Genomic DNA, 11,500 nt, shown 5'->3' on the forward strand with positions numbered 1-11,500 from the left:
AAAGTGCTATTGGCCCAAACAGAGGGGGTCCTGAGGCCAGGCATTGAGGAAGCTGGGGTTACTGTGCAGGTGAGCAGGAGACCTCTGGATGGTCCCCACAGCTTGCCTGCTGTGTGTGAGCTCTCTGCACCAAAGGACAGTGGTTGCATCACAGGTGCTGAATTATGTCACAAAGTGTGCCCTGCCTATAGGGGCATGGACAGAGAAGAGATCAGGAGTGAGGGGGGGTGGCCTGAACAGAGATTAGGCACAAACTGAGTGCTAGAGACCCAGGAGAACCACTGGCTGAGGTGTGGGTTACAGCCAACTGCACAAGGAAGAGGGAGCAGCCAGTGGGTATAGCAGGTTGGAGAGACCCCAGAGAGCCAAAGCCAGGAAAACTTGGGGCAGCAACACTTTCCACAGTCACATCTTAGAGGCCTAAGGTGCGGAAGCAGTAGTGGGTGGTAAGGTGACTAGTCTAGGTCCTAGCAGACCTGGGTCTAAGTGTTCTCCTTGGAATTGCAGACCACAGCTGGGGGATGGATGGCAGAAGGCCAGTAGCAGGGACTATTTAACTGGTTTCTTGTGGGTTGATTTCCTCGGAGACAGGGGTAGCCCTAAAGGGGGAACCTAATGGCTTTTTCTTGAATCCAACTGGGCTGATGCTATTTTAGATCTTTGAACCTACAGCAACCGTAGCCATCCCACCCTACCTGCAGCTCCAGCCATGGGAGAACGAGGGGGCTTGCTTGTGTCCCGGGACAGAGGGCCCATGACTAGATCCTGGGGGACCTGCTTGCTCCTGCTCACCATTTTGGTGGCCCTGGTGGCCAGCACAGACCCAGGCAAAAATAAGGTCAAGGTGTTGAAGGAATTAAAAGTGATCAATGCCTCAAATGCCAACGTGAAGCAGTGTCTCTGGTTTGCCATGCAAGAATACAACAAAGAAAGTGAGGATAAGTACCTCTTCCAAGTGGTCAAGACAGTACAAGTCCAACTGCAGGTAAAGATGTTCCCTCCCACTAAGCACTGTGCCTATGGTGGCCCCGATTGAAGCCAGACTGAAAGAGTGTTCATGGGAGAAAAATAATGATATACAAAAGTCCTAAGTATGTGAGTGATCAAGTTACTTATACCTTTGCATGTCACTGTGACATCCCTGCACTTTCTATGTATGCTTCCACTGTTGTTCTAAGTACTTTATGTGTACTAACTCACTCAAACTCCAAACTGCAAATCAAATGCTCGTGATTTGTATTTGCTAGGGTTGGGAGACAAATTGAGTGCCATGAATATTCTGGAATAATGCTGCCATGGACAACATTTCAATCTATCCATATAAGGTAGATTGTGGGGTTGAAAAGAGGCATGTGGTCTATCTAATATATAGGTAATAATTTCTCTTCTCCTATAGTCTATAATTCTTTGAATCCAACATTTGTTTAGTGCAAGTGGAGACAATCTGATTCTGAGTTCCTAAAACCCTCCTCACAGAGTCAGGCATGGCCCAGTGCTAGGAAACATTGCTTAGTTGGATTCCATTGAGGATGACACTCCCTGGAGCTTGCAACACATGGCCCTGTATGCCATGGTCAAGAAGAAGACCCCATAGTGGGGACTGAACTTAATGTACCATCCTCCGTCTGCAGGTTCATGGTGTGGCTTGTAATTCTACCACGAAACTTGCGGGAGTGAGTTGTAAAGATACTCAACAGAGAGGTCATTGTTGGTGGAGTTTACTCCAGTTTTTATATCTCCGTATGGTGTGTCCATTTGCAGAAGCTGAGCCAGTGTACATGTTGGCACTTATGACCCCATCCTTTTGGGACCTTGTGAGCTGACAGTCAGAATTTCCAGTATATCATGCTGATGGCCCTCTATTTATTGACTGGCACACTGCACAATCCACCTGGAGAACTCCTGGAGCCCTTTGAAATAGAGGAATGGATTCTTCCTCTTGTAACTTCACCAGACTCCTTTGCAATTGTCTTTCTTTGGCACCCAAGTAGCACACATATTCAGTGAGCTTCTCTCACACCAGTTCTACGTTAGCTGCTGTAGGTGAGGTGGTAAGATGGACAGAAATAATCAGACTTGTAGGGATCCATCAGGCTAATCAGAAAGGAACAGTGCCAAACCCAACATGAGAGCTGGGGCATCTGACCTGATGACACAGTACCCGGGGGTCCAGAGGTCAGGGGAAGGCTTCCCCGGCAAGGACCTGAGGAACTTGCAAATGTTTTACTGCCCTGGCCTCACCGTCACCAATTAAATGAGGATCTCTAGGTGGGACCCAGGTCTCACAATGTGTTAAAACCTTCCAGGTGATCCCAATACACAGTCAAAGCTGAGAATCACCTCTCTGGGGAGTGATATTGGTGCTAAACCTGAGGGCAAACTAGGAGGGAATCAAGTGAAGGATGCTGGTTTGAAGTCTTTTCGTTTAGGTTTCCCACAGCCGATCCTAGTTCTAGAATTCAAGTGCCAGTAGTTTATTTGGGAGGCCATCCCAGGAAGCACCAGAAGGCCGGAGGAGGAGGGAGAGAGGGGAGGGAGTTACTGTGCAGGTGACCACTATGGGCCTCCCTGTGGCCTTGGGAAAAGATGCAGAGCCTGCCTCAGAGTTTGGCCACCCTGCAAGGAGGGAAGCTCAGTTGCTTACCATCAACTCCCGTCCACTGTTGGCTAAGAGGTGCTCTTGGCTCCTGCAGGTCAAGAAGCCTCCAGGCAGGGAGCCCCAGGAAATGGCAGTTTTTGGGAACAGCAAAGGACATGGGCACCATTCACAGCATCTGCTACAGGAGGGGAGCCAGGAGGATTGGGGGACTGCACGGGGGTTAGGAAGAGCAGTTGGGCATAGCTGGCTGCCACTTGGAAGGGACATGGCTCACTCAGCAACTCAAAGGAGACAATGTGACTGGCCAGAGAGGTGGGCGGGAGCCAGACTCCTCAGGGCCTTGAAGGTCATGGGAAAAACCTTTTATGTTAGGAGTGTTGAGAAGCCACATAGACATTAAGTCAGGGAGGTCTTGGGATCCATGTGATCAGACTGGGGTTTTAAAACTGTAATTCTGGTCTAGTTATTTTTAGAAAGGATTGTGAGTGTTCAGTGAAAGTGATCATGTAACCAACAGCCTTTAGCTTCCCTCAGGTCGGGTTTGCATTTCCCTGGCAATGAGCACATCGTAGCCCTTTGCTGCTCTCTGTCTGGTTGAGTAGAGAGGGCAGAAGTGTGGAAAGGGTGGATCACGGGGATTAGGGATTTAAGTTTAGTTCTGGGCACCTACCTCTGTTGGAGCCCTGGGTCTCACCTGCTAGATGGAGGGTCACTTAGTTCCTCTGCCCAGTTTCCCTACAGAAAACAGAGGGAGTGACAGCCTCCCAGTAGAGGGCTCGTGTGCAGCCTGAGTTACTGTAATGCCAATCTCGAGGAACAGTGTCAGGCAAAGAACAAGCACCTGGTGAGGGTTAGCATGTATTAGGACTGAAACAAGTGCTGTTGGGTTTGGGTTTGCCTCCATGATATTTTCGAGATTCCCAACTTAACACTCAAACCCTAGGGGCAACTCTGTCAGTGTCTTGTTGATGTCAACTAACCAGCTTCTCCCCCATGGCAGGCCAGAGTCACCTTGTTAACTCTTTGGAATGTAGCTAAAATGTAATACAATTTTATTAAAGACTTGAAGACAGCCATGAGGAAAGACACCCCCTTTGCCTCCTGCTATAATCTCTTAAAATCAGATAAAAAGTGATTTAAATGAGCATCATGAGTGGTCTTAACCACACTCAGCCATTAGTGAGTTGAGAAACTACTGATGTCTTACTGCGGACCTACTGCTTCTCTGCTTACAAAACACTCAACAGAGAACAGCAAAACCAACTCCGGCTAGCACGGCCCCTTTAAGGACTGCTGGCTAAGGTGGTGGAGAAACCCTCCAAAGCAAGAGATATAACCAGATAGCAGACTCGGAGGGAGGGTGTGGGAAAGGAATCAGAGAGGAGCATCCAATGCGGCCGCAGGGCCTGTCCTTTCTTCTGGCCTGTGGGAACCTGTAGTATCTCAGGCCCAGGACAGCTGATGGTTCTGGTGACCTTGTTCTTCTCTTTGATCCTTCATGGACCATGGGCATGCCCTGGACTCTGGGACTCTGAAGAGAGGGGATGGGGATTAGGCGATAGGGAGAGAGGATGAAGGGGAGAGTGGTTTTGTTGTTGTTGTTTGTGGGGTTTTTTTGTTTTTTTGTTTTTTTTTTGGCTAAAACTTAAAGAAAGTAAAATAAAAATCTTTTGAATAAAATGACACCATTGCTAATTGACAGGTTACGGATCGTTTGGAATACTTTATTGATGTCATAATTGGACGCAGCAATTGTAGAAAGTTTTCAAACAGTACCGAAAACTGTTCCATTCAAGAGAACTCTAAACTGGAAAAGGTAGGTGACCAAATTTCTGTGATGGTCTTGGCTGCTCTGAGCCCCAGACAGAAGAACTCGGGTTGCCTGTATCCTCTGAGGCCTGGATCACTCCCAAAGTTCTTCCCCAGAAGTGGGCTTTAGAGCAGAGGATAGACAACAAGGGAATGTGATGAACCCCTCTGAGTCTTTCCCTATCCCTCCTCCTGGGGGCAGAATGCTGCCAGGGTCACCCTTATTGCAAGGGATTCATCAACTCTGGCCTCTTGGTGTAGGAAAACTTGACAACATATGTTCATTGAAAGTCTGTCCTCTTGGACCCAGAGGACCTAGAGCAACTCAGCCATTGCTGGGCCCGGATTGCTCATTCTTGTGAAGACACAAAAGGAAACTCATTCATCCACTCAGCTATGCATCAAAGCTTACTTTGCCCCAGGTGGTATTTCGGGTGCTGGAGATTAAGCAGTGACTAGGCCGGACAGTGTTCCCATCCCCTCACACTTATAGTTGATTCTCGCCAGGCTCAGCCATGATTTCCAGGAAGGTCATGGAAGAGCCCAGAGACCCCCCCCAAAAAAGGGCTGATCTGGCCCGGGGTTTTTTAGCCTCAAGCCTGTATTTCTGATCTCAGAAGTGGGAGAGCCCCACATTGATCCAAGTCCTAAGTGTGATTTTGGTGAAGGCTTTTTGCAGGTCTGTAGTTCTTTCTTTTTCTTTCTTTTTTTCTTTTCTTTCTTTCTTTCTTTCTTTCTTTCTTTCTTTCTTTCTTTCTTTCTTTCTTTCTTTCTTTTTAATGTTCAGTTAGCCACTGTATAGTACTGTATAGTACATAATTAGTCCTTGACACAGTATTCAATGATTCATTAGTAAGTGTAACACCCAGTGCTCATCAGAGCATCAATACCCATCATCCTGTTACCCTATCCCCCTACACTCCTCCCCTCTGAAAACCCCAATGGTTTCTCAGGGCCCATAGTCTTTCATGGTTCAAATCCCTCTCTGATTTCTCCCCCTTTGGATTTCCCTCTCTTCTCCTATGGTCCTTCATGCTCTTGCTTATGTTCTGAAATGGAGAGAAAGTCTCTTTGGAATAAAAGATGGTAGGCCCTAGAGCCCTCCAGACTGGTCTGGTTATTAGAACAAAAGGCATTATTAGACTTGTTATTAGAACAAAATACATTATTTAATTATTTAAGATAACATACATTAGATCATATCTGACATAGAATTGCTTTCTTTACACTACAGAAAATATTAGAGAGAATTAAAAATAAAATCAAGTTTACATCTGATCTCTCAGCAAAACATGATGATTGTTAGTATTTGCTTTCTATCCCTGGTGCTTATGGGAACAGAGACCCCTCCAGGTATCCACTGATGGCTGCAAAGGTCTAGCAGATTCCTAGGAGCACTCATTGATGGCTGATGACCCATCCTCCAGCATATTCCTAAGCTAATACCTAACAACAGGACATATTTTCCCCTCTTTTTTGGTATTACTGATTTTGCTGTGGTTGTGGTCTTTTTCAGAAAGTAATGTGCAGTTTTTTGGTTGGAGCACTCCCCTGGAATGGTGAATTCATGGTGATGAAGAAGCAGTGTGCAGACGCTTAGGGGGTTCTGAAGTCCCCCCCTCCCACCACCACCACCTTTCTCTGTGAAGAGATAAATGGCATGTGCTGTGTTACCAACGTGGTTTCCTCATGCATGCATCTTTCCTTATTTTGTTTCCTAGTTTCTTATTAGGTCGTGACAAAAGATGGGTACGTCCAATTCCTTTTTCTTTTCTTCCTTCCTTTTTTTTTTTTTTTTTTGGCCTCAAGGGAAACCCCTTGACTTTGGCCAACTTGGTGACTCACCACCAGGAATAAGTTTGTCCCTGAGTACAAAGGATGGAGTGAGGTCTCATTCCATTCCACACTGCAAATTTGAGGAGGGATTCATTTTAGATTGGGTAATAACCCCTTCCAAAGGTCTGAAGCCAGTGGGTGCTAACTCAACAGGTTCCTTCTGGAAGCCTTCTTTTCAGCCTGAGGCTCTTTTTCCTGAGAGTTCTGAGTCCACAGTTCACCTGGGCTGGGAGAGCTCCTGCAGAAGAAGCAGTCTTCCCCTGTGGGGTTTCTGTGAATTGGGAAACTTGTGTTTCTTCTCCTGTAAATGTCAACAATGGTCACACCAAGAGAGGGGAAGGGCAATGACACCTCCAGAGTAAGCTGCGTTGTTTCTGTGTACTTGCTTGCACGTGTGTGTGTGGGGGGGGGGGGGGGGGTGTGGGTGCGTAGTGAGAGATTGAGAAAAAGAGAGACAGAGACAGAGTAGGGGAATGTGGAAAAGGAAGTGGACAAACAGGGATGATAGCAGGAGATGAAATTCTCTTGAAGAAAATAATCATTAAAAACAAGTCAATCTAAAACCATAAGAGATTCTTAATCTCAGAAAACAAACTGAGGTTGTTGGAGGGAAGTGGGTGAGAGGGAATGGGGTGGCTGGGTGATAGACAGTGGGGGAGGGTATGTGCTATAGTGAGTGCTGTGAATTGTGTAAGACTGATGAATCACAGACCTGTACCCCATTAGCCCCCATGATTTTCTTCAGGCACTCCCAGCTCCATGACCACTTCTGATGAAGCCCCTGCCCTGCTTCCTTTTCCCCCTCTCAAGATACCCATCTAATTAAGGGACCAAGGTTTGGATCTGAAACAGATTTTTGCATTACTTGGACCTACTATGCTTATCCTGATTAAAGAGGGTTCTTTCCTTCAGACCAGGAGGGCTCCATCAAAAATTACCCTCCATCCCTCCACCTCTGACACACAGATGGATCTCCTTATGTGGGGGCAGCAACCTACCACTCAGCTTTGGAGGGGCTTGTAGGACTGGTCAGCTTAAGGCTCCACGAGTCTCCACTGTTTGTGGAATAGTGTAAGTCATATGAAAATGTTTTAGGAAACATTTGGAATTTTGGAATAACATCTTAGAATTGTCTTTCCTTATGGACAGATGGGCAGGAAACATAGGGAATTGCATGTCTGGAGCAGGCCAGCAGGACAGTGTGGGACTAGCCTGGACATGCTGGGAATGGGGGAAGCTGCTGCCTCTGCCGTGTTTGGGTCGGCTTCCCCCACGGGTCCAGAGATATGCCATGTGTGTCTATGCATTCATAAGCAGGGGTCTATTTCTAAGTATATTTTAACATTTAAATTTTATTTAATTTAACCTCATCTCTTTTCAATCTGTCTCTCCAAATCTCTTTCATTTCATGAAACAAAATGCAAGGCACGCTTTACTTTCGTTTTCTGGATTTCATGTCCTTGTTGCTAAGATGTTACTGGAGTACACTTTATCTCTCTCTCTCTCTCTCTCTCTCACACACACACACACACACACACACACATTCACTTCCTCTATGGAGAAGAGGAGCCCCCCAAGATAGGACCTGCAGTTTCCACTAGGTTGTACTGAAACTCTGTCTGTGGGCCTTGGACCCCAAGCACTTCTGTCTGGGTCTGGAACACAGGAGCACTGGAGCCCCAGGAGGCCATGAATATCAAGGAAATGGGTCTTGACCAGACAAGCCACATGGTTTCAGTGCTGCCTAGACTCAGAACTGGTATGGGTGGGGTGGGGGCATCTTGCACTCACCTGATGACTGGTCATGGCCATGCTGTGTATGAAAACAAGAAATGAATGCATTTAGCCAAATCCTGGGCTGGGTGAGAACCACACAGGCTGAGACCCCCACAGGCAGACAGGGGTCTGCCACGACCAGAGGTGAGCCCTCTGAGGACACATGGACAGCAGTGGCAGGGAGCTCAGGGCCTCAGACCTAGGAAAGGTCCAGATGCGCCATGTGGAGAGCACAGTCCAGTCCTGATCTCCATCTCAGAGGATGTGAGTGCTGTCCCAGGTCTGATGCCTCATACTGCAGCACCTTCACCACCAAACCTACCCCTGATCTGTTCTCCATGACCTGGGAGAGCGTCAGGACTGCCTGGCTCCCAGGGGCCTGCTGGAACAGAAATAGTGGGGGTGGGTGTGCAGAGTGATTATGCATGTCTGCTCAGGGAAGGAGGACATTTCCCCTTCTATGCAGTTGGTAGTTTTAGATTGGATTTTGTGGATGCATTTCTAGTATGTCCAAAGGAATCAGGGACAGTCAATCAGTCAAGACCCAGGGAGAGATGGCAGCTAGTGAGAGTATAGGAAGTGTGGAGGGACACCACCTCCATCTCCATGCTCTGCAGTGGGGGCTCCCTGGGAGTGGGCTGCAAGGTGGAGCTCTGGAAATGGACCCGGGACTCAGAGAAAGGGCTGCTCCGCGTCCTCTCCCCCAGTGCCATGTTCTTCACTTTCTGCTCTCTTCTGGGTCTTTGTCAAGAAAAAAATTTACCTGAAACTTGGAATAAGGTACAGAGAAGTCAGTATGTACTTTTCATGCCATTTTAGACATTGTTCATTGGGTCTAACGAGGAGTCTTGAGTTTTCCAGGGACTGCACCTCTGTTTGATGTTCTGTTCATTATTGGCTAAAAGCCAGACTCTAAAGTCATGTGTTCATTTTTCCTGAGAGGTGCAAATGATTACTGACTCTGAGATGGGCCTCCTCACATTCCTGTCACTTGTTAGGGAAGGGAGAAGGGGGTCAAGACCGTAAGTGATAAATAAAAATATCAGTGAGTCAAAAACTGTATCGATGGATATAAATGCTGGCCCGTAGTTCAAAGGCTTGGAGGCGATGAGAAACACTCATCAGTGGGCTGGGAGTCCAGAGAAAGTAATACCAAGAATGCCATATTTCACCCTTGACTAGGAGAGGGTAGGGGCTCAAACTGACCATTGCTACCCATTGCCAAATGGGGACTTTTTGGTTTTGAACGTATGACGCCAAGAGGCAATAAAGTGAAGAGTCTGCTCTTGGAGCAATAGACTTTCCCATTTTCTGGTTCTAAACTCTTCAGAGTTTTTCTCTTTGTAATATCTGCATCCCAAATACAGAGACATTCTGAGTGAGCAGCAGGGAACACTGACTACAAGCCCCAATAGTCTGAAAAGCCAGATTTCTGCCTTGTTAACCAGATTCCTAGGGATTTGTCACATGTACCAAGGATGCAGATAGATCACCCAGGTACAGCTGATAAAACCCCAGATATGATAGTCAGAGACTCAGGGACTATGCCCTGTGTCTGAGGTAAGGTGACAAAAACCTCAGGGCCCCATAGAGGCATGTCTGATTGTAAAATTAGCCCCTGACTTTGGTTTTGAATAAAACCACACTAGTTTGTCCCCATAAACTGCCTGAAAGCCAGCACTTGCTGTAGAACATGTCCAGGAAACCGGTCCAGAGTAGAGATTTGACCAAACACATACATTGAACATCTCCTTTGCTCGTGCCATTATCATGTTAAAAACAGAAATAAGGAAAACGGAAAGGATGGTGTCGGTATATTCCAGTAAACTGGTCAGCGTCATTGTGGTTGTTTCCATGAGGGAAATTTTACCAACCCAGAGTCTTGCTTCTATTAAAAAAAGAATACATTAACTTCTTAAAAAGAAGAAGAAGGAAAAAAAGGATCAGTTAGCATTTGTGGGGAAAAAAAGGAGAAATCCCAGTTTCTTGTGGCAAATGTCAAACTGGCAAAAAGGCTTGTTTTGTTGGGCAGATACTGACTTATGCACTGAAAAAAGCAGTAAATACATAGTTTATAGATAGGCTCTAACAGTAAGTGTCAGCAGAATAGAAAAATCAGGTAGCACTTATAAACCCATAAGCAGGAAATCCAAAGGAATGCCAACAATCCACCCAGGCTAAACTCAGGAAAGAAATTAAAGCATAATAAAGGGGAGCATCAAACTAAGAAAACCAAAATGTGATTGAAATTTGTAAATTCATGAAATGGAGACTCTTGAATTATTTAAGATTATGTCAAAACCAAGAAAACAGGCCCCCAAATGGGTCACTTATGCTGAGCCCCTGACACTAAACTGAGATTTAGTTTTCATTATAGTTTGGGCTCTCTTAGAAACAGAATCTTAAACAGTCAGTTGGGAATCACCTAATCAGCTCTAGTGAGGTAATCTAGGTAATGTGCCTGCCATACCCTAAAGCAAAGTAACCTAGTAATAACCAATCTGGTTGGTTTGTTTCTTTCTTTCTTTCTTCTTCTTCTTTTTTTTTTTTTTTGGCCCCATGTATCCTACTTGTTCCCACTTCCTCCTGCCCATAAGTCTTTCATTTTGTTCTGCTCCACCAAGCTCCTTGATATCTGTTGGATTGCATGCTGTCTGATTCAAAACACACTGCATAAAGCCAATAAGATCATTAAAAGTTACTCAGTCGAATTTTGTTTTCTAACAAATATTAAACCTGTAGGATATTCATAAGAGACAGTTACCACATACCAATCTTGGCATGTTGGAAATTTCTTGGTAGACAAAGGTACACCAAAGAACTGGTAATTAACAAAAGCAGGAGAGAAAGTATTAATATTAGGGGTAGTAGAATTTAGTCTAAGAGCATTAAGCAGAGTGAAGAAGAAGTCTTTTCCTGGAAAATTTATTCTGAGATGCCGTGAAAATACAAATACAATGGCACCGACAGACACCTAATCCCAATATTATGGAAGTGATGAAATCACAAAGACAGTGGAAAATTGAGAAAACTCAGAAGTTGGCACATTTGATAGGGGGGAAAAATCATGGAACAAGATGAAGTAAGTAAAATAATGAGACCATTTTGTTTCTAAGGGACATAAAATGATTTCACTGTACTCTACAAGGGAAGAGGGTAGGAGAATGAATCCCAGGACTGCAGCCAGAGAGAATGGCCAGAAGACCCCACATGGACCCCTTTATGTTGAGGGGTGGGAAATATGACCCTTCTGATGACTGTGGGTCCTTTGTCCCTGTTGTTTTTTCCTGGTAAATTGCACTCTGCCAACTGTCCCCAAGTCTTCTGTGGAGTGTGCTCCTGATTTCCTGGAAGGAACTAGACCAAAAGTAGTGTATTCCAATTGTTCCCAGTCTCCCTCTCTAGCACCTCCTAGCTCAACCAGTGCTGACACTGTAATTGTTGTCATAACACCAGCCTCTTTCCTCAAGTATTCAAAGG

At 45.8% G+C, this 11,500-nt stretch overlaps 1 protein-coding gene across 1 annotated transcript; it reads left to right on the forward strand.

Moving 5' to 3' along the window:
• The first annotated feature begins 273 nt into the window (after nucleotides 1–273).
• On the forward strand, nucleotides 274–6,033 carry CST8 (cystatin 8). The gene is made up of 4 exons (XM_032859404.1): nucleotides 274–425; nucleotides 702–985; nucleotides 4,302–4,415; nucleotides 5,925–6,033. The coding sequence occupies exons 2-4, from the start codon at nucleotides 710–712 to the stop codon at nucleotides 6,006–6,008; spliced, it is 474 nt and encodes a 157-aa protein (XP_032715295.1). The 5' UTR covers nucleotides 274–425; nucleotides 702–709; the 3' UTR covers nucleotides 6,009–6,033.
• The last annotated feature ends 5,467 nt before the right edge of the window (nucleotides 6,034–11,500 follow it).

Source organism: Lontra canadensis, unplaced genomic scaffold (genome assembly GCF_010015895.1).
Source record: "Lontra canadensis isolate GAN:19392208 unplaced genomic scaffold, GSC_riverotter_1.0 scaffold16, whole genome shotgun sequence".
NCBI classification, from domain to species: Eukaryota; Metazoa; Chordata; class Mammalia; order Carnivora; family Mustelidae; genus Lontra; species Lontra canadensis.

Coding starts and splice junctions, on each gene's coding strand:
- CST8 (XM_032859404.1), top strand. CDS start 710: ATGGGAGAACGAGGGGGCTTGCTTGTGTCCCGGGACAGAGGGCCCATG. Junction 986..4,301: donor CAGTACAAGTCCAACTGCAG/GTAAAGATGTTC, acceptor GCTAATTGACAG/GTTACGGATCGTTTGGAATA. Junction 4,416..5,924: donor AGAACTCTAAACTGGAAAAG/GTAGGTGACCAA, acceptor GGTCTTTTTCAG/AAAGTAATGTGCAGTTTTTT.